This window comes from Carcharodon carcharias, chromosome 1, assembly GCF_017639515.1.
Source record: "Carcharodon carcharias isolate sCarCar2 chromosome 1, sCarCar2.pri, whole genome shotgun sequence".
In the NCBI taxonomy this organism is placed as follows: domain Eukaryota; kingdom Metazoa; phylum Chordata; class Chondrichthyes; order Lamniformes; family Lamnidae; genus Carcharodon; species Carcharodon carcharias.
In genome coordinates, this window is record NC_054467.1 from 227069623 (window position 1) to 227092921 (window position 23299).

The 23299-nt window shown below is 42.2% G+C and overlaps 1 protein-coding gene across 2 annotated transcripts in view; it reads left to right on the plus strand.

Annotated features, from left to right (window-relative positions):
- Nucleotides 1-23299, plus strand: part of letm1 (leucine zipper-EF-hand containing transmembrane protein 1) — a 122243-nt gene that overhangs the window by 52936 nt on the left and 46008 nt on the right. For both annotated transcript variants that reach the window (XM_041187670.1, XM_041187680.1), the window contains exons 4-8: nt 10723-10866; nt 13754-13891; nt 19499-19702; nt 20521-20640; nt 21862-21993. In XM_041187670.1, the coding sequence (XP_041043604.1) occupies nt 10723-10866; nt 13754-13891; nt 19499-19702; nt 20521-20640; nt 21862-21993 (738 nt within the window). The remainder of the gene's footprint in view (nt 1-10722; nt 10867-13753; nt 13892-19498; nt 19703-20520; nt 20641-21861; nt 21994-23299) is intronic.

Sequence of the window (23299 nt, forward strand, 5' to 3'; positions counted from 1 at the left end):
GAAGAAATTACTCCTCATCTATCTTCTGAAGTTATGCCCTCTGGTCCCAGACTCTCCCAAAAGGGGAAACAACCTTCCAACATCTACCCTGTCAAGTCCCCTAAGAATCTTACGGGCAAAATTGTTGGGCAGGCGAATCGGCCAGCCAGCCTTTGCATTCTTCAGGAAACCTCATCCAAGGGTGGGATGAAGTTTCCTTTATTAAATTTTTTAAAAATCTATGCACAGAATTTTTATAATGTCTATGCTCAGGTGACTGCTTGTTGTGTGGACGTTTTTTTCTGGATTTAAAACTCTTTATTTGATACTTTTGAAGTCTTCAGCTCCCTGAAGCAGCTCCCTGCCTTCATGGAGCTTTTTGTGAGCGCTCCCCCGCGACTGCACTGACTTCAGTGCTCGCCCTCCTCCCACCCCCAACCCATGAGCACTGATCATATTGGCATGCGCCTCACACTGGCTGTCCATTAATTGGCCAGCCAGCGTGAAATCACAGTCTGGGACCGACTGCTGGCGGCAACTCATTTCCTGGCTGCTCCCGGGCCCGCTGACCATGCCCGCACGCCAAACTCAAAATCCTGCTCTAAATGTTTCAATAAGGTTGCCTCTCAATGTGAAAAATTGCCCAGGGATGTCCTGTCCACAAAAAGCTGGACGAATTTATTCTTTTTTATATTTGTCCATGGGATGTGGGTGTCGCTGGCTCGGCCAGCATTTATTGGCAATCCCTAATTGCCCTTGTTCAGGGGCACTCAAAGTCAAACACCATTTCTGTGGGCCTGAAGTCAGATGTGGTAAGGATAGCAGATTTTCCTTCCCTAAAGGGCATTAGTAAACCAGATGGGTTTTTATGACAATTGGCAGTGGTTTGTGGTTATCATTAGACTTTTAATTTCAGATTTTTATTGAATACAAATTTTACCATCTGCTGTGGTTGAATTAGAACCTGTTCTCCACAGCATTACCCTTGGTCTTTGGAATATTGGTAGTGACAATATCAGTATGCCACTACCTCCCCCTAATTACTGCCCTTTTAGTCTACTCTCGATCACCAGCAAAGTGATGGAACGTGTCGTCAACAGCGCTATCAAGCTGCACTTGCTCAGCAACAACCTGCTCACCGATGCTCAGTACTTTTTCCCAAAATCACTTTATTCATAAAATATCTAAAAGAACATTCCAAATCATTTCAAAATGGTCATGAAATAATATTTAACTTTCCCCTATAGATATGTTTCATTCTGAGGTGCTTCAATACAATTGCAATACATGTGATCTTTACTGTATACATACAATGTCCAGCACACAGCCCGAGAGGTTCTACACAGTTTTCAGCCTCTTGGTGGAGTATGGCTGAAAGGCCTTAGACAGTGGCCTTTCCCCCTGCCTGCTCACCAGTGCCCAGTTTGGGTTTCCCCAAGGCCATTTAGCTCCAGACCTCTTGCAGCCTTGATCCAAGCATGGACAAAAGAGTTGAGATCCAGCAGTTAGGTAAGAGTGATTGTCCTTGACATCAGGCAGCATTTGACCAAGTATGCAGGAGCCCTAGCAAAGTTGAAGTCAATGGGAAGGGGGCTGGGGGGATGTGGGGAGACTCTCCACTAGTACAAAGGAAAATGGTTGTGGTTGTTGGAGGCTAATCATCTCAGCCCTAGGACATTACTGCAGGTAGATGTAGCCAGAGTGGTTATACGGTGTTGCAAATATTTAGTTCATGGTTTTTGTCACAGAATTGTTAGAGTGCAGAAAGCGCCATTTGGCCCACCGTGTCTGTACCAACTCTGAGAATGAGCAATTCACTTAGAGCCATTCTCCCATCTTCTCCCCAAAACCCTGCACATTCTTCCTTTTCGGATCGCAGTCTAATTCCCTTTTGAATGCTTCGATTGAACCTGCCTCGACCACACTCTCGGGCATTTCAGACATCTCAGACATTAACCACTCGCTGCATGCAAAGGTTTTTTCTCATATCGCTTTTGCTTCTTTTGCCAATTATTTTAAATCTGTGCCCTCTTATTCTCAATTCTTTCCTGAGCGAAACGGCTTTGCCCTACTCTGTCCAGACCCCTCAAGATTTTGAATATCCCTATCAAATCTCCTCTCAGCCACCTTTTCTGCAAAGAAAACAATCCTAACTTCTCCCATCTATCTTCATAACTTAAGTTCCTCATCCCTGGAACTAACCCTATGAATCTTTCCTGCACTCTCTCCAAAGCCTTCACATCCTTCCTAAAGTGTGGTGCCCAGAACTGTACGCAATACTGCAGCTGAGGCCGAACTAGAGTCTTATACAAGTTCCACATAACTTTTCTTCTTATTCATTCATGGGATGTGGGCTTTGCTGGCTGGGCCAGCATTTATTGCCCGTCCCTAGTTGCCCTTGAGAAGGTGGTGGTGAGCTGTCTTCCTCAGATACTGAAGCAGTCCATGTGGTGTGGATACACCCACAGTGCTGTTAGGAAGAGAGTTCCAGGATCTTGACCCAGCAACAGTGAAGGAGCGGTGATATATTTCCAAGTCAGGATGGTGAGTGACTTAGATGGGAACTTCTAGGTGGTGGTATCTGCTGCCCTTGTTCTTCTAGATGGGAGTGGTCGTGGGTTTGGAAGGTGCTGTTGAAGGATCCTTGGTGAATTCCTGCAGTGCTTCTTGTAGGTGGTACACACTGCTGCTACTGTGCGTCAGTGGTGGAGGGAGTGAATGTTTGTCGGTCAAGCGGTCAGTTTTGTCCTTGATGGTATGAAGCTTCTTGTATTGTGGGAGCTGCACTCATTCAGGCAAGGGGGAGTATTCCATCACACTCCTGACTTGTGCCTTGTAGATGGTGGGCAGGCTTTAGGGAGTAAGGAGGTGGGTTACTCGTCGCACTATTCCAAGCCTCTGACCTGCTCTTGTAGCCGCAGTGTTTATATGGCTAGTCCTGTTCAGTTTCTGATCAAAGATAACCACCAGGATGTTGATTGTGGGGGATTAAGTGATGGTAATGCCATTGAACATCATGGGGCGATGGTTGGATTCTCTCTTGTTGGAGACGGTCATTGCCTGACACTTGTGTGGCATGAATGTTACTTGCCTCTTGTCAGTCCAAGCCTGGATATTGTCCAAGTCTTGCTTCATTTGGACATGGACTGCTTCAGTATCTGAGGAATCGCGAATGGTGCTGAACATTGTGCAATCATCAGCGAACAACTCCACTTCTAACCTTATGATGGAAGTAAGGCCATTGATGAAGTAGCAGAAGATGGCTGGGCTGAGGACACTACCATGAGGAACTCCTGCAGTGATGTCCTGGAGTTAAGATGACTGATCTCCAACAGCCACAACCTTCTTCCTTTGTGCTAGGTATGACTCCAATCAGCAGAGAGTTTTCCCCCTGATTCCCATTGACTCCAGTTTTGCTAGGGCTCCCTAATGCCATACTCGGCCAAATGCTGCCTTTATGTCAAGGGCAGCCACTCTCACCTCACCTCGGGAGTTCAGCTCTTTTGTCCATGTTTGAACCAAGGCTGTAATGAGGTCAGGAGCTGAGTGGCCCTGGCGGAACCCAAACTGAGCGTCAGTGAGCAGGTTATTGCCAAGCAAGTGCCGCTTGCTATCGCACTGTTGATGACCCCTTCCATTAATTTACTGATGATGAAAGTAGACTTATGGGGTGGTAATTGGCCGTGTTGGATTTGTCCTGCTTTTGGTGTACAGGACATACCTGGACAATTTTCCACATAGCTGGCTAGATGCCAGTGTTGTAGCTTGGCTAGGGGTGCGGCAAGTTCTGGAGTACAAGTCTTCAGTACTATTGCCGGAATATTGTCAAGGCCCATAGCCTTTGCAATATCCCATGCCTTCAGCCATTTCTTGATATCACGTTGGGTGAATCAAATTGGCTGAGGACTGGCATCTGTGATGTTGGGAACCTCCGGGGGAGGCCGAGATGGATCATCCACTCGGCACTTCTGACTGATGATTGTAGCAAATGCTTCAGCCTTATCTTTTGCACTGATGTGTTGGGTTCTTCTTTCATGGAGGATGGGGATATTTGTGGAGCCTCCTCCTCCAGTGAGTTGCTTAATTGTCCACCACTATTCACGGCTGGATGTGGCAGGACTGCAGAATTTAGATCTGATCTGTTGGTTGTGGGATCGCTTAGCCCTGCCTATCGCTTGCTGCTTATGCTATTTGGCATGCAAGTAGTTCTGTGTTATAGCTTCACCAGGTTGATACCTCATTTTTATATATGCCTGGTGCTGCTCCTGGCATACTCTCCTGCACTCTTCATTGAACCAGGGTTGATCCACTGACTTGATGGTAATGGTAGAGTGGGGGATATGCCAGGCCATGTAGTCACAGATTGTGTTCGAGTACATTTCTGCTGCTGCTGATGGCCCACAGCGCCTCATGGATGCCCAGTCTTGTGTTCCTAGATCTGTTCGAAATCTATCCCATTTAGCACAGTGGTAGTGCCACACAACACGATGGAGGGTATCCTCAATGCGAAGCTGAGACTTTGCCCCTGCAACGTCTGTGCTGTGGTCACACCTACTGAGACTGTCATGGACAGATGCATCTGCAGCAGGCAGATTGGTGAGGATGAGGTCAAGTATGTTTTTCTCTCTTGTTGGTTCTCTCACCATCTGCCGCAGACTCAGTATAGCAGTTATGTTCTTTAGGACTCGGCCAGCTCGGTCAGTACTGGTGTTGCCGAGCCACTCTTGGTGATGGACATTGAAGTCCACCACCCGGAGTACATTCTGTGTCCTTGCCACCCTCAGTGCCTCATCCAAGTGGTGTTCCACATGGAGGAGCACTGATTCATCAGCTGAGGGAGGGCGGTACGTGGTAATCAGCAGGAGGTTTTATTGCCCATGTTTGACTGATGCCATGAGACTTCTTGGGGTCCGGAGCGGAAGTTGAGGACTCTCAGGGCAACTCCCTCCTGACCATATACCACTGTGCTGCCACCTCTGCAGGCCAGCCCTGTGGCTGGGACATGACATACCCACGGATGGTGATGGTGGTGTTTGGGGCTTTATCTATTAGGTATGATTCTGTGAGGATGACTAAGTCAGGCTGTTACTTGACTAGTCTGTGAGACAGCTCTCCAAATTTTGGCACTAGCCCCCAAATTTAAGTAAGGAGCACTTTTGATCGGGCTGAGATTGCTGTTGTTGTTTCCGGTGCCTAGGTCGATGCCAGGTGGTCCGTCCGGTTTCGTTCCTTTTTTGTGACTTTGTAACTTCCTTTGAGACTTCTTTGCGCTTTTACTCTGTGCCCCTATTAATAAGCCTAGGACACTGCATGTTTTATTAATCACTCTCTCAACCTATCCTGCCATCTTCAATGACTTATGCACATATCCACCCAGGTCCCTCTGCTCTGGGTGTTTGCTGGAAAAGTTTGTTGCAGCTTGGAACTAGTGTGAGCAGTTTGCAGCTCACTGAGAGAAGAAATGTTTGTTTGACCTGCACTGTAAGCAGCATGACAAAAACAACTTCTTTCATTGCGTGGCTAGCTTAATCCCAGTTAGAATTTTGTGAGGGAACAGAAGCTGGAAGGTTGCCAATTTTGAAGCTAGTGGAAGAGTCTACAGTGGTCTCCACAGAGTCTTGTGAAAAAGAAAGTAATCAACTAGATGAGCTGGAAAGCTTTGAGCATGTAACAGGAACAAGGGAGTGAGGCATCCAAAGTCGGGAAATGATAAATTAAAGTTTTACTTCTGAAAACAGCTGGAGCTGAGGAGAATTCTCTAGAGGACTGTAGCATACTTATGGTGGTCCAGATAGAAGTAAATAACTTTAAAGTTAATGTGTCTTACGTGAGAATTCTTGGGGGAAGTAAGAAGTAAACCTGAGCGCATAAGATACATTTTGTTAATTTCATGGTTTTTTTTGTTTGTCTTTTATATACAATAAAGTTTGTGATTTTGCTTTTTAAAAATGAAATCTTGTGGAGTAGTCCTATTGGTTAAAATGAGGTATTTGAATTTCTTTTTAACTGTTAACAGTCCCTAATCGAATCCTAACGATGGTTAGTCCATCTGATTTGATCAAATCATTTCAGATTTGAAGGCATTGGAGAGAATGCAGAAAAGAATCATGAGAATGATTCCAGGGATGAGAAAATTGAGTTATGAAGATGGATTGGAGAAGCTGGGACTGTTTTTCTTGGGGAATAGAAGACTGAAAGAAGTTTTGATTGAGGTACCTAAAGTCTTGAGGGGCCAGGACCGGGTAGATAGGGAGAAACTGTTGCCACTCATGAAAGGATCAAAAAGAGAGTTTACAGATTTGAAGTAATTGGCAAAAGAAGCAAAGGAGACATGAGGAAAAACTTTTTCATTCAGCAAGTGGTTGGGGTTTGGGAATGCACTGCCTGAGAGTGTGGTGGAGGCAGGTTCAAACAAGGCATTCAGAAGGGAATTGGATTGTTATCTGAAAAGGAAGAATGTGCAGGGTTATGAGGAGAAGGAGGGGGAAATGACACAAGGTAAATTGCTCATTTGGTGAGCTGGTGCAGACTGATGGGCTAAGTAGCCTCCTTCTGGATTTTGCCCGATTTAGGCACCACACTTCAGAAAAGATATGATGGCCTGAAAGAGGATGCAGAGGAGACCTCCCAAAATAGTACCAGGGTGCAGGACTTCAGTTACGTGGAATGTCTAGAGAAACTGGAGTTGTCCTTCTTGAAGCAGAGCAGGTTAAGAGGAAATTTGATAGACGTGTTCAAAATAATGACATTCTTATTACCAAAACGAATAACCTCATACTCCCCCATAATTTACTCCATGTGCTACCTTGTTGTCCATTCACTTAACTTGTTTATATTCTGTGTCCTCCTCACAGAGCTTACACTCCCATTTTGTATTATCTGCAAACTTAGCTACATTACTCTTGTTCTTTTTGACTATTCATTGACATATATTGTAAATAGTTGAGACTGCAGCTCTAATGGCATTCCACTTGTTATAGCCTGCCAACTTGAAAATACCCTGTTTATCCCCTCTCTCTGCTTACTGTCTGTTAACCAATCCTTCATCCATGCTAATGTATTACCCTCATCTTCATGGGCCCATATCTTGCATATTAATTCGTTTGGAAATCCAAGTACACTATGGGCAGGATGGGCGTGTGCCTGACCAGATAGTGTTGTATTTCGGTTGGCAGGCGCACTGAGAGTCAGCAGCCTGCCCACTGATAATTAAGAGGCCTATTAAGGCCCTTATTCAATTAATTTAAACCTTTTTTCGCTGCCCATCCAACCTTATGGTTGACGGACGGGTGAATTGTCCAGGTGGCCTTTTAATTTTTTTTTTAAGCAAACCTCATCCTTGGGCAGGATTAGGTTTTCACAAATAAAAAATAAATCTTTACTCTTGAGCTGAATTTTTATTCTGTTTATGTTATTGAGAGTTAGTCCCATGTCAGGACATTTTTTCAGATTTTAAAAATCTTTATTTTTGATTTTAAAATTGTTCAGCTCCCTGAGGCAGCTTCAGTGCGTACTCCCCCACATATGCGCAGACTTTTGCACTTGCACTCCTCCCGCGCCCATCCTGGCAGCACTGAGCCTTTCAGTGCACCTTTCACACTGGATGGCCAATTAAATCACGGCTGGGGGCCAATCGTGGGCAGCGGACCGTTCCCTGGCCGCTCCTGGGCCCACTGGATGACCCGAAAATCCTACCCTATGTCTACTGGCTGCCTTTTATCTAAAACAAAAACAAAAGTACCTGGAAAAACTCAGCAGGTCTGGCAGCATCTGTGGAGAGGAGTGCAGTTAACATTTCAAGTCTGAATGACCCTTCAACAGAACTAAGTAACAATAGAAAAGAGGTGAAATATAAGTTGGTTTAAGGGGGGGGGGGGTTGGGACAAGAAGAGCTGGATAGAGGGCCAGTGATAGGTGGCGATAACCAAAAGATGTCACAGGCAAAAGAACAAAGAGGTGTTGAAGGTGATATTATCTAAACGAATGTGCTAATTAAGAGTAGAAAGCAGGATGAGCAAGGTACAGATAGCCCTAGTTGGGGTGAGGTGGGGGGAAGGGATCGAAATAGGCTAAAAATAGAGATAAAACAATGGATGGAAAGACACTTAAAAATAATGGAAGTAGGTGGGAAAAGAAAAATCTATATAAATTGTTGGAAAAAACAAAAGGAAGGGGAAAATCGGAAAGGGGGTGGGGATGGAGGAGAGAGTTCATGATCTAAAATTGTTGAACTCAATATTCAGTCCAGAAGGCTGTAAAGTGCCTAGTTGGAAGATGAGGTGCTGTTCCTCCAGTTTGCATTGAGCTTCACTGGAACATTGCAGCAGGCCAAGGACAGACATGTGGGCATGAGAGCAGTGTGGTGTGTTGAAATGGCAAGCCACAGGGAGGTCTGGGTAATGCTTGCGGACAGACCTAAAGTGTTCTGCAGAGCAGTCACCCAGTCTGCGTTTGGTTTCTCCAATGTAGAGGAAACCGCATTGGGAGCAACGAATGCAGTAGACTAAATTGAAGGAATTTTGGAAAATCATAACCAGTGCATCCACTCTCTCTGCAACTACCTCTTTTAGAACTCTTTTGGATTTGCAAAAGGCATTTGATAAGATACCACAGCAAAGGTTACTGCACAAAATAAGGGCACATGTTGTAGTGGGTAACATATTAGCATGGATAAAGGATTGGTTGGCTAACAGGAAGCTGAGAGTAAGGATAAATGGGTATTCTACAGGTTGGCAAGCTGTAACTAGTGGATCAGTGCTGGGTCCTCAACTATTTACAATTTGTTTCAATCTTATATGTGAAGGCACCAAATGTATTGTTGCTAAATTTGCCGATGACACCAAGATAGGGAGGAAAGTGAGTTGTCATGAGGGGATAGATAGTCTGCAAAGACATCGACAGGTTAAATGAGTGAGCAAAAATTTGGCAAATGGACTATAATGTGGGTAAATGTAAAATTGTAAACTTTGACAGGAAAAGCAGTACACTATTTAAATTGAGAAAGATTGCAGAACTCAGTGGTACAGAGGGATCTAGGTGTCCTGGTACATGAATCTCACAAAATTAATATGCTGGTACAGCAAATGGTTAGGAAGGAAAATGGAATGTTCGTATTTATTACAAGAGGAATGGAATATAAAAGTGGGGAAGATTTACTGCAGCTGTATAGGGCCTTGGTGAAACCTCATTCGTAGTAGTGTGTGTAGTTTTGGTCTCCTTATTTAAAAGAAGATATCATTATTTTGGAAGCAGTTCAGAGTAGGTTCACTGGACTCATTCTGGCAATGAAGAGGTTGTTTTCTGAAAAAGAAAAGGTTGAACAGGTTGGTCTATGAAGTCCATTGAAGTTTAGAAAAATGAGAGGTGATCTTATTGAAATAGATAATTTCCTGAATGGACTTGATAGGATGTATACCCAGAGAATATTTCCTATTGTAGGGGAGAATGTATACCCAGAGAATATTTCCTATTGTAGGGGAGAATGTATACCCAGAGAATGTTTCCTATTGTAGGGGAGACCAAAACTTGAGGACATAGTTTAAAAATAGGACAACTCACTTTTAAGAGAGAGATGAGAATTGTTTTCTCCCAAAGGGTCTTTGGGTGTGGAATTCTCTTCCCCAGAAAGTAGTGGAGGCTGAGAATTTATTCAAGGCAGAGTTAGACAGATTTTTGTTAGGCAAGAGAGTCAAGGATTATAGGAGACTGGCAGGAAAGTGGAGCTGAACCAGGACAACCAAGATCTTTTGAATAGTGGAGCAGGCTTGAAGGACCAAATGGCCTACTCCTGTTCCTGTGTTCCTATGTTCTTGTATTTAGGCCATCAGATGCTGGGGATTTGATGGCTTTTAGTCCCTTGAGTTTCTCCAATTACTTTTTTCTACTGATATTAATTATTTTCACTTCATCACTCTTATTAGCTCCTTGGTAACTCTTTGTTTTTGGTCTATAATTTGTGTCTTCTACTTTTAAGACAGGCACCAATATCTGTTCAACATCTCTGCCATTGCCTCATTCCCCATAATCACTTCTTCTGTCCCTACCCTTAATGGTCTAGCTGGTCTCTTTTTTATATACTTGCAAAAGCTCTTGCAATGTCTTTTTATATTCCTGACTGGTTTATTCTCATTCTGTTCTTTTCTCTTTTTATCAATTTTGGTCACCCTTTCCTGGCTTCTAAACCTTCTTTTAATCTAATATAATCCTGAACTTCCTTTGTAAACTACAGATGGATCCTTCTGATTGAAATTTTGAAAAATCCTTTCACGGACATGAGCGTAGGATCTAGGCCAGAATTTTTATTGCCTGTCCCTAATTGTCCTGGCAAAGGTAATGGTGTGCCACCTTCTTCAATCGCTGCAGTCCATGTGGTTGAAGGGATGAAACTTTCAGGCTCCAATGAAAGGGCAAGGGAATGGGATTAATTTAAATAATTCTACCAAAGAGCTGGCACAGGCAAAATGGGCTGTATTACTCTATGCCCTTTACTGATGCAATGATCAGTTTGTGTTTTATTAGCATAGTCCTCTGAATTGCTAGTCCAGTAACATAACCTCTGGTCATGTCCTATTCCTTATTGATACAGTGAATCAGTTCAAGTTTTAATCAGCCAAAATATCATTAAATATGCTTATCATTTTCAGAGTTCTGATTACCTGTAATTGTTGAAATTTTTGTTTTATAAGTAAGTGAAAACAAAGGAAGTGCTTTTGAATTTAAACTTTTTTTTCCCTCTCTAAACAGTTCCTGAGAACATGTGCTGACCTCTTTCGCCTGGTGCCCTTCCTGGTTTTCATAATAGTTCCATTCATGGAATTTCTTCTTCCGGTTGTTCTTAAACTTTTCCCTAATATGCTTCCATCAACCTTTGAGACAAAGTCAAAGAAGGTGAGTACATATAGGTATTCTGTTTTAACATACACTGTAACCTCTCCAGTCCAGAATGCTTGTGATCAAGTCATTCTGGATTTCAGAGATTCTTGGTTTATCGAATAATAATAGAATGCCAAATCACAAGTGAACCTGAAAGTACAAATAGATATAAACCTTTACCTGAAATATAATACATTGATGAAGCGTTATAAAGTAGTAATAAAAAATATTTTTCTTATCCAAATACTTTATCTTCCATGTTTCCACTCCCAAAGTACTGTACTAAAATGATGTGAGTAGCTTGGGTCTGCTCAAAAGATTCTGGACAACTGGTGTTTCCGAACTATAGATTTCTTCATTGGAGAGATTTTATTTTACGTATTTTAATCTTCTACAGCTACACTTGCTAATTTTGCATTGTGTTAACCTGCTCAAGTTGGACTATAGCTAATTTAATTGCATAATTATTTGGAATCCCTAGTACTTTGTCTATAAATTCTGCAATTAAAGTAACTTGAGCAGGTTAATACGTTGCGTAAAATTAAGGCAGGTGTTGCTTTTGAAGAATTAGGAAGTTCTAACGTTTTGTCAAATTGTTTAACTCTGTGACGTTACAGTTGCAAATGAGGTTTTAAAAATAAGCCTCAAATTTGAAGTTTGGTCTTTTCCTACCATTTGTACAGTTTGTAGTTCATAAGAGTTAATATGTTCAGAGAAGGTCATACTTTCACCCTAATTATTTTTTACAAATATTTAATTGATGTTCTTCTAATAGATGAACAGGAACCAGAATGGAACAAATTTGCAAACTAAAATTTGACCTTGAAATGGAATTTGATACATTTAAATGGCCAGCTAAATTAGTAGTTTTTTTTTCTCCCTATGACAATCAAACATTGTTACATCTGCATCAAGGAAAAATTAAGTAATAGTTTTTAGTCCATTTTCCCCTTTCCCCTGAAGGTACTAGCTCCTTGCTTCAATACAGTTCCACACAAGCCAGATTTGCAATGGAATTGCAACATTACTCTGAAGAAGAGTCATACGGGCTTGAAACGTTAACTCTGTCTTTATCTCCACAGGTGCTGTCAGACCGGCTGAGACCAGTATCTTTTGTTTTTGTTTCAGTTTTGCAAAATGTTGCTCAATTGTCTGTTAGTCACATATGAGCCTGGTCTGTAACTAATGGCATGGTATTTGAGCCGTGGGATATTATAGCCAATTCTCATCCAATTCTACCTAGGTCACTTGCTAATGATCAAGAGCAGCAAGACTGGCCAACTTTTTCTCCTCTCCCCAGCTCTCCCATCCAACACCAAGCTTCAACACTATAGCACACTGAGATAAGTTAGTTCAGCACAAACCAGGGATTGAATAAGCAATCCTTTCTGCTCTGTAAAGCTCAGCTATTTACTTGACAAAGTCACTGAGCTATTAGGGAGTTTACAGTTTTGCCTAATACTTAAAATATTCATTTATAAAAACGAAAGATAAAAAAAAAACTGCGGATGCTGGAAATCCAAAACAAAAACAGAATTACCTGGAAAAACTCAGCAGGTCTGGCAGCATCGGCGGAGAAGAAAAGAGTTGACATTTCGAGTCCTCATGACCCTTCAACAGAACTGAGTGAATATTAGGAGAGGGGTGAAATATAAGCTGGTTTAAGGTGGGAGGGGGTGGTTGTAGAGACAAGCAAGCAGTGATAGGAGCAGATAATCAAAAGATGTCACAGAAGAACAAAGAGGTGTTGAAGGTGGTGATATTATCTAAACGAATGTGCTAATTAAGAATGGATGGCAGGACACTCAAGGTACAGCTCTAGTGGGGGTGGGGTGGAGAGGCTAACAGGGCATAAAAGATATAGATTTAAAAATAATGGAAATAGTGGGAAAAGAAAAATCTATATAAATTACGTTTGGTCGTAAACTGGGCGACCACTTTGCAGAATACCTGTGGTCTGTCCGCAAGAAAGACCCAAACCTCCCTGTCGCTTCCCATTTTAACACTCCACCCTGCTCTCTTGCCCACATGTCTGTCCTTGGCTTGCTGCATTGTTCCAGTGAAGCCCAGCGCAAACTGGAGGAACAGCACCTCATCTTCCGACTAGGCATTTTACAGCCTTCCGGACTGAATATTGAATTCAACAACTTTAGATCTTGAACTCCCCCCTCCATCCCCACTGCTTTCCGTTTCTTGCCCTTTCCTTTTGTTTTTTCCAATAATTTATATAGATTTTTCTTTTCCCACCTATTTCCATTATTTTTAAATCTATATCTTTTATGCCCTGTTAGCCTCTCCACCCCACCCCCACTAGAGCTGTACCTTGAGTGTCCTGCCATCCATTCTTAATTAGCACATTCGTTTAGATAATATCACCACCTTCAACACCTCTTTGTTCTTCTGTCTGTGACATCTTTTGATTATCTGCTCCTATCACTGCTTGCTTGTCTCTACAACCACATCACCCCCCCACTTCTCTCCCCCCCACCTCACAATCACGACCTTAAACCAGCTTATATTTCACCCCTCTCCTAATATTCACTTAAAATATTCACTTATTTTCTATTGCCATCTCAATATCCAGCATTTTTTCTGCTATACATGCTAGGAGTTGCAGTGATATTTGAAGCTGCATTTTATAATGCAACTGCAATACCCCATGTAATCTGGGGTATTAGAGGTATCTCCCCTTTCTCAATAGAATAGAACAATTTCTATATTTGCCTACATTGGAGGAAACTGCCAGAAGGATCCTTTGAACTTAGTATAGAAAAGTCTCAATCAATTGCTGAAACCTGAACGTAACCTGTAAATTTGTATTGAACTAAAAATTAAATGTAGTGAAAGTTTCTTTCATTGAAACATCTAGATGTGCTTAAAACCTAAAAATTTTCCTTTTTAGGAAGAAAGGTTGAAAAAGGAGCTGAGAGTGAAACTTGAAATGGCAAAATTTCTTCAAGATACAATTGAAGAGATTGCCCTGAGAAATAAAGCAGCTAAGGGAGATGTCACAAAGGACTTTTCTACTTTCTTTCAGAAGGTAACATTTAAGTTTCAACTGCACACCAGGATAATTACCAATGCAGAATGCACAAGTGAAAATGAGTTATCTAATATTTTCATTTTTAAAATTGACATTGTTGATGCCTCTCTTACTTCTCTTAGGCTAGGATTTTCCAGTCCTTGGGCAGGCTCGGCAGGAGCGGGCAGGGGTGGTCAGGGAGCCGCACGTGATCGGCTCCACGCCGCGATTTCACGCGGGCGGGGGGAGAGCGGGCCTGGCACACAGTTCGCACATGCGCGCAAAAGAGCGCTTCAATCTCCCTGAGGCACGGAGCTGCCTCAGAGATTGAAGCGCTTTTTGAAAAAAGTTAATAAATACAATAAAAATTCAATAAAACATGTCCCCTCATGTGACTATGTTTTTAATTTCAAAAGAAAGTTTTTATTTAATTTGTAATAGCTTTATGAAACCTCATCCCGCTCGTGGATGAGGCTTCCTAAAATATATAAAGGACGCTTGGCCTTTTCGCCTGCCCGCCAACTGTAAGGTTGGACAGGCAGCGTAAAATTCAGCTTAATTAGGTCCTCAACGGCCTTAATAGGCCTTTCAGTTATCGGCGGACGCGCAGCCAACTCCAGCATGCGCCCACCGAACAAAATATTGCGATGGTGATGTTGGGATGCACGCCCGACGTCATCGCGTACCATTTTATATTCCGTTGTGTTGGGCCCGCGCCCACCTCTGGCCTTAGAATCATTCAAAGCACGTGATTTTGATAATGGCAGAACTGCAACTGATCTTAATCTCCCTGAATCAATGTTACTCCTTCTGATTTATTACCCATTAATTGTGGTTAAAAAGTACAAGTGTTCGTTTGCATACAAGGACAAAATCAGATATAATTGTGTTGCTTTTCCTGCCAGTGCTTGCTTTCTGGAGAATGGCATGTTATAAGTGGTATATCCCTGCATTAATCCATTGCCTTTGGGAGTGGGACAGTTGAGAAAAGCATAGTGCCTGCAACATTTTCTGCTTTGGTCGATGCTCATTTAATGGGAAGAAGTTTGCCCTGTGCATGCGGGATCAGTCGGTGAGGCCAAGAAGCCGACTGCCACCGGCGATCCGCAACACACCTCGATTTTACGCGTGCACGCGAAAGAGCACTGAGTAATCTCCCTGAGGCACAACTCTCACATGAGCAGGGACATGTTTTTAATTAAAAATTAAAGTTTTTATTTCATTGGCATTTACCTTTGGAAACCTCATCCTGTCCGTGGATGAGGTTTCGAAAAAAAATGCAAAGGCCACTTGGCCTTTTCGCCTGCATGCCAACCGTTGGGTTCAACGGGCAGTGAAAAATTCAGGACAATTGATTTCTTAATGGCCTTACTATGCCTTTCAATTGTTGATAGGCACGCTGCTGGCTCTGGCGCACACCCGCTGACTGAACCATCGCGCGACTACCCGTCGACATCAGCACGTTTAGCTGATGTCAACGCACGTCATTTCATGTTCGGTCAGGTCAGGCACGCACCCATCCACCGAGCTAAAAATTCTGGCCAATGTTTTAGATAGCAGAAACACAATTGTCTATAGATTGTTCATCAGAGTAAGTTGAGGCAAACTTGATTATTGCTTATTTGTGACAATTACTCCTCTAAGTTTTTGTTTTATCTGTAATCTCAGGTATGTCTTGGCCTCAGAACAAATTTAAATGCTGAATTTGCACCTATTAAATAACAATTTGAAAGTGGAGATCCAGCAGCCCTCCAGCGCCTCACCCAACTGATTTTTCTTCATGTATGAGCAGTAGAATTGTTTTACACCACAATCTGTACCCTCATGGCCTGGTGTATTCCTTATTCTACCATTAAGCCTGCTGCATCCAGTTGTGGATAGCGGTGGACAATTAAACAACAAACAGGTAGAAGGCTTCATGAGTCCACAATGATGGTGGAGCCAGCACCTGCATTGAAGGCAAGGCTGAAGTGTTTGCATCCATCTTCAGCCAGAAATGTTAAGTGGATGGTCCACCTCTACCTCCTTCTGAAATGCCCTCCATCACAAAAGTCAGTCTTCAGCCAGTGGATTTGTTCCATGTGATATCAAGAACAGCTAAATGCACTGGATACCACAAAGGCTATAAGCCCTGATAGCATACTTGTTATAATGATGAAAACTTGTGTTCAGGAACTATCCCTGCCACTGGCAAGCTGCAACACTGGCATCTACCTCACAATGTGGAAAATTACACAGATATGCCCTGTCACAAAAGGTAGGACAAATTCAATCTGGCCAAATATCGCCCCATCAGCCTACTCTCAATCATCAGCAAAGTGATGGAATCTATTAAGACAGTGCTATCTGGTGGCACTTACTCTCCAATAACCTGCTCACCGATGTTCAGTTTGGATTCCACTATGACCACTCAGCTCTAGATCTCATTCCAGCCGTGGTCCAAACATAGACAAGAGACTGAATTCCAGAGTTGAGGTGAGAGTGACTTCATAAAGGCAGTATTTGACCCGAGTATGGCATCAAGAAGCCCTTTAAAATTGAAGTCAATGGGAATCGATTTGATGTGGGTGTTAAGTGGAGGGATGCTGTCCACTAGCTTCAGCTGCTTCATCAATGACCCTCTCTCCATCCTAAGGTCAGAAATGGGGACGTTCACTGATGATTGCACAGTGTTCAGTACCATTCGCAACTCCTCAGATACTGAAGCAGTCTTTGCCCACATGCAGCAAGACCTGGACAAGTTTCAAGCGTGGGCTGTTAAGCAGTAAGTACCATTTGTGTCATGAACATACAAACTGACTAGGAGCAGGAGTAGGCCACTCCGCCCCTCGAGCCAGCTCTGCCATTCAATAAAATCATGGCTGATCTGACTGTAACATGCTGCCTACCCCGGTAACCCTTCATCCCCTTGTTTACCAAGAATCTATCCGCTGCTGCCTTGAAAACATTCAAAGACTCTACACATTGCCTTTTGAGGAAGGGAGTTCCAAAGACTCACTACCCTTTGAGAGAAAAAAAGTTCTTCGCATCTCTGTCTCAAATGGGCGACTCTTTATTTTTAAATGGTGACTCCCATAGTTCTAACTTCTCCCACAAAAGGAAACATCCTCTCCACATCCACTTTGGCAAGACCCCTCAGGATCTCATGTGTTTCAATCAAGTCATCTCTTGCTCATCCAAACTCCAGCAGATACAAGCCTAGCCTGTCCAATCTTTCCTCATAAGATAACCTGCCCAATCCTGGTATTAGTTCAGTAAACGTTCTCTGAACTGCTTCTAATGCATTTAAATCCTTCCTTAAATAAGGAGACCAGAACTGAACACAGGACTCCAGATGTGGTCTCACCTGTGTCCTGTGCAACTGAAGCATAACCTCCCTATTTTTGTATTCAATTCCTCTTGCAATAAATGATAACATTCTACTAACTTTCCTAATTACTTGCTGTACCTGCATAGTAGCTTTTTGCGATTCGTGCACTAGGGCACCAAGATCCCTCTGAACTTAAGAGCTGTGCAATTTCTCACCATTAGATAACATGCTTCTTTTATTATTCCTCCTGCCAAAATGGACAATTTCACATTTTTCCCATGTTATACTCCATTTGCCAGATCTTTGCACAAGCGCCAGGTCATGGCCATCTCGAAAAAAGAGAGAATTTAACCACCTCTCCTTGACATTCAATGGCATTACCATTGCTGAAACCCTCTACTGCCCACCCCCGCCAACCCCCCCATCACCTTTATCAACACCCTAGGCATCACCATTGATCGGAAAATTAATTGGATCAGCCACATAAATATTGTGGCTACTAAAGCAGGCCAGAGGCTGGATATTTTAGGGTAAGTGACTTCCCAAAGGCACAGGAGTGTGATGGTATACACTTCCCTGGCCTAGATGCATGCAGCTTTAGCAACATTCAGAAAGCTCAACACTGTCCAAAACAAAGCAACCTGCTTGACTGGCATTCCATCCACCACCTTAAACATTCATTCTCTCCATCACTGGTACACTGGCTGCAGTGTATATCATCACAAGATACACTGCAGCAACACCTCCCAAACCTGTGACCTTTACTGACTAGGAGGACAAGGACAGTGGGCACATGAGAACATCAGCTCCCCAAGTTACATTCTAAGTCATACACCATCCTGATTTAGAACTATATCGTTATTCCTTCACTGTTGCTGGATCAAAAATTGGATGTGAGAATACCTTCACCACCTGGACTGTGGCAGTTCAAGAATGTGGCTCACCACCATGTTCTCAAGAGCAATTAGGGATTGGCAATAAATGCTGGCCCAGCCAGCAATTCCCACATCCTGTGAACAAATAAAAAAAAATTGAGTGTATATGGGCTGTTTTATCTTCAGTAATACTACAGGGTGAGTCTCTTACTTTTTACAAACTTTCCAACCACTTATTCAATGCACAACATCTGGCAGGGTTATGATTGGCAAGGACGACCTTCTTCTCAGTTGACATCTATGCAAGCATGCTTTCGCACCAGAAATAAATGGATAGTGACCCGGAATGAGAACTTTAGATTTCACCTCTTGCATGCAGACAAATGCACCCTAGCTTGAAATCAAAAAACTTACGATAGTTGCTGTCTGCTTTGGTGCCACAGCATGCAGTGGATTTACAAGGCTTTCAGGGAACACCTATCGTGTTAATCAGAATAGCTGTTTGAGCGCTTGTTGAAACTGTAGTTGCAGGATGTAAGGCATGCCATTAACATTATCTTAGAAAGAAAAATGCTGGAAATGCACAGCATCTTCAGAGAGAGATTGGCCTAGAATTTGTGGTAGGAATGACGGCGCAACTGTCAGCATTTGTCGTCATTACTCCTCTGATTTTTTTAGCAACTTCTGGGCTCCTCACATGCGCATTGAAGGTAGGAATCCAGAAGTTGCTCTCAGTAATTCCCAAAGGGTGCATTGTAGAGGTCTCCAGGCAGATTGCAGTCAAGTGTAAAGCAATGAAGTTATGAGAGCTTCCACTCTTAGCTAATAGTCCTGCTGTAATTGGGCTTTTAATGGTGTACTAAGTTCATAATTGCCACTCACTGCCCATGAAAGGGTAATTTTATATTTGTTAAATTTGCAAATTTCTCATGATAAACTTCACATATTTAAAAAGAAAATAAGGTCTGTGCTATTTTATCTTGTACCTTAATCCCATGTTTATGTCCTAATCATTTAATTTACAGATTTTTCAGATAGCAAAATAAAAGTGAAGGGATGTGGTGGTTTAAACTCCGTGGTTTGCTGTCTGTGAAAATGCTTCAAAGTAATTGGCTGCTTACCATGCATGGTGACATTGTTGTTGCTGGATGCCTGGAGATTCCCTTGATTTGGTACCAGAAGCACACTGTCTTGGAAAGGGGGATTGCTTGTGCTGCAGAGATCACTAGATCTTTGTGGGCAACTTTGTTTGCAAAATCTAGCCCATAAACAATTTGAGGCAATGAGGAATGACATTCTGGCATTTTTGTGTGTAAACACCCTTTTTGTTATTTCTATATATATTTATACATGGGAGGAGGAGATGATTCTTTGGAAGGTAAACTTAATTTAATTTTCAAATTTGCAGATGCTTGAAAATGTGCTTTTGTTTCTTTTCAGATTCGAGATTCTGGAGAGAGACCAAGCAATGAGGAAATCATGCGTTTTTCTAAACTGTTTGAGGACGAGCTAACACTGGACAACTTAACGCGACCTCAGCTGGTAGCACTTTGTAAATTGCTGGAGCTGCAGTCAATAGGAACCAATAACTTCCTACGGTTTCAACTGATTATGAAACTGCGTAGCATTCGTGCAGATGATCAGGTAACATATTTGTATTGTAGAAAAGATAGTAGTTGTGACAAAGGTGACCTATTGATATATTGCACTTCAAAAATTAAGATATCCATTTCCCTCTATGCCACAACTGGTTAAGTCAGTAAATAGTCAATTCCTTAGTTTGAGTTTATTTAGTGGATCTCAATTCCTGATGGGCACAGATTTTCAAATCTTATGGTTGCATTATTCAAATGCCAATACTGCTTGTAATTTAGTGAGTGACTGAAAGTCTGAGTTCAGTTTGGAATTGCATGCATGCATAATCAATGTTTCCTATAGGCCATGCAGCAGTCTGAAATTCTCCACTCACAAGCCCCTTTAAATTACAGTACTTGCATGACCGTGTCATAAAGTTAAAGGGACAATGCAAACCAAAAAGAAATAGAAGGAACATTTGTGCACAAATCCCTATTATCATAGAATGGTTGCTGCACAGAAGGAGTCCATTCGGCTCATCGTGTCCATGCCAGCTCTTTGCAAGAGTGACTTACCTAGTCTCACAGCCTTTTTCCCGGAGCCCTGCAATTTTTTTCCCTTCAGATAATAATCCAGTTCCCTTTTTGAAGGCCTTGATAGAATCTGTCTTTACCTCACACTCAGGCAGTGCATTCCAGATCCTAACCACTCACTCTATAAAAAAGTTTTTCCCCGTGTTGCTGCTGCTGCTTTCACCAATCATTTTAAAGTGGAGTCCCCTTGTTCTGGACCCTTCTGCCAAATGGAACAGTTTCCCCTATCAACTGTTTTGCCTGCTTATGGATAGTTTGTCTCAACTGTAGAATATTGATCTGTTTTGCCTATAGTTGATTGCAGAAGAAGGGGTAACCACACTGAATGTAAATGAGCTGCAGGCAGCCTGCCGGACTCGGGGAATGAGAGCACTAGGGGTGACTGAAGCACGCTTACAAGAGCAACTTAAACAAGTGAGTGGGTAAATGGAAATTACATTGTTTTTTTAAGTGTCAGTTATGATGTGATGACTTGTGACCCAAGACTGTGTTGTGAAAAAGATAACCATAGAATTGGCCACATGAAATTTATCTGATCATGGACCCCACCCAGTACTTCAGCCCCCTGAGGGAAAGTCCCAAACTCTGATCCTGAACAGTGATCAAGCAAAGTCCAGAATGTTTTTCCTTCATGTATACGTGCCATTCAACCCATAGTCTTCAACTTCCACAGCTATGGCTCAGTTATCTGCAGTATAATTTTAAAACGAATTGCTTTTTTTAAATCTTTCCCTCATATTCCCACTTAGCTCTTAATTTCTTAGCCCACTCAGCCTCTTAATTTCCTTATTTTCCTTTAGCTTTTTTATTATTATTCTTAGGGTCCTCACAGGCCCTCTTCAATTTTTGTTCGTTGTTAACCTCTTCATTTTCTCATGGCATTCTAAGACTACTGGTAGAGGGCCTGTGAGGACCCTAAGAACAGTAATAAAAAAGCTAAAGGAAAATAAGGAAATTAAGAGGCTGAGTGGGTAACGAAAGCTAAGTGGGAATATGAGGGAAAGATTTAAAAAAAGCAATATCAAACAAAAATATTTCACAAATGTACCATATAAAAACAATTGTTAAAAATAAGGTGAGACCCTTAAGAGGAGATTAGCATGCTTTCTGGCAGTGCCTATTCAAAAATTAACTTGCAGCTCTATGATACTGTAAAAAGATCAACGATACAGTGTTTCTGGATGACTCATGGAACAAAGAGATCTGAACATTTTGAAATACTGATCGATTTCAGTTTCAATTTTCAGACTTCATTTTTTGTTCAGCATCTACATAATGGGTGCTGTGTAAAATTTCATTTCACTTGAGTACCAGTTACTCATATAACTTGCTAATACCATTGGGCTACCTGTAAATAGGAATGAATTTGAACATGCACAAACATTGCAAACAGCAATGTTTTTTTTCTAGTTCATAAAAATGAATAAATTTTGTGGAACAAAGAATTCACTATAGCACAGAAAATAACACACATTACACATTGATGATTTTTCACTATTAATTGTATTGGACCTATACAAGTAACTAATTGCAAAGAATACCAAATAATACACTAGTACCATTTTGTGTTTATTGTTTTATTCAATTTTAAATGTTCCCTATGTTTCAACTAAACACTGCCTTCCTTCTTTGCAGTGGTTGGAGCTACATCTGAATCAGCAGATTCCAACTTCACTTCTACTTTTGTCCAGGGCAATGTTCCTCCCAGATACCCTTTCGCCTGCTGATCAGCTTACAACAACTTTGCAGACCTTGCCAGATAGTGTGGTAAGCAATTTACCCAAGATAGAAATACACTTTTAAGCAGTTTGATATTTCATCTTAAAGCATTCTTTGACCTGAAGATGATCTAGGTTCTAATAAATTTTAACATAATATTGCATAATATTCTGTTGTTGGCTTGCACTAAGGCAGCTTTTGCTACCAAAATAGATAACCTCACATTTATCCACATTATACTGCATGTGCCATGCATTTGCCCACTCACTCAGTTTGTTCAAATCACGCTGAAGCATCTCTGCATCCTCCTCACAGCTCACCCTCCCACCCCTTTATATACAGAGGATGTTAAGATTTTGGTATTTTATTAGTAAAAAGGCAGTTAGAGGTGCAAACCTCCTTCAACAGAGATGAGCATAAGATAGCTAATATTCTCTATGATCAGTTCTTCTAAGGATGTTAGAGTGGCTGCCGGACATTCTTCTGGAGGAAGGTAATCAGCCAGAGGTCGTGGTCCACATTGGTACCAATGACTTAGGTAGGAAGGGGGATGTCGTCCTGCAATTAGAATTTAGGGACCTAGGTAGAAAATTAGCAAGTGGACCTCAATTGTAGTAATCTCCAGATTACTCTCACTGCCACATGCCAGTGAGAAATAGGAAGATAAGGCAGATAAATGCGTGGCTGGAAAGATGGTACACGAGGGCGGGCTTTAGATTGCTGGAGCACTGGAGCTGGCTCTGGGGGAGATGGCACTGTACAAGCTGGATGGGTTGCACCAGAATAGAGCTGGGCCTGAGTTCTTTGTGAGGTGTTTGCTAGTGCTGTTGGGAGGTCTTTAAGCTAACTCAGCAGGGGTGTGGGAACCAAGAAAAAATAGTAGAGAGGAATACCAGGATGCACAAAATACTTGGAGGGACAGATGGTACTATTATAGAGAACAGTAAGTTAATAAATAAAGTCGGGGCAGGGGAGAAAGTAACAAAATCTTAATCAGAGTTACTATGCATGTATGTGAATGCACTGAGTATAGTAAATAAGATTGGGAAGATACAGGCCCAGATTGCCATCTGGAAATATGGTGATGTGGCAATAACAGAGACCTGGCTCAAGAAAGGGCAGAACTAGGTGTTAAATATTCCAAGGTACAAGGTGTTCAGCAGAGATAAGAAAGGAAGGAAAGGAGGAGGGATGGTGGATTTGGTTAATGAGAGCATTGCAGTGCTGGAGAAAGAGGATGTCCCAGAGGGTTCAAGGACAGAATCAATTTGGCTAAAGCTCAGGAACAAAAAGGGTGCAATTACATTGCTTGGTGTAGTCTCTGGACAGGCAGCTAGTGAGAAGGACGAAGAAG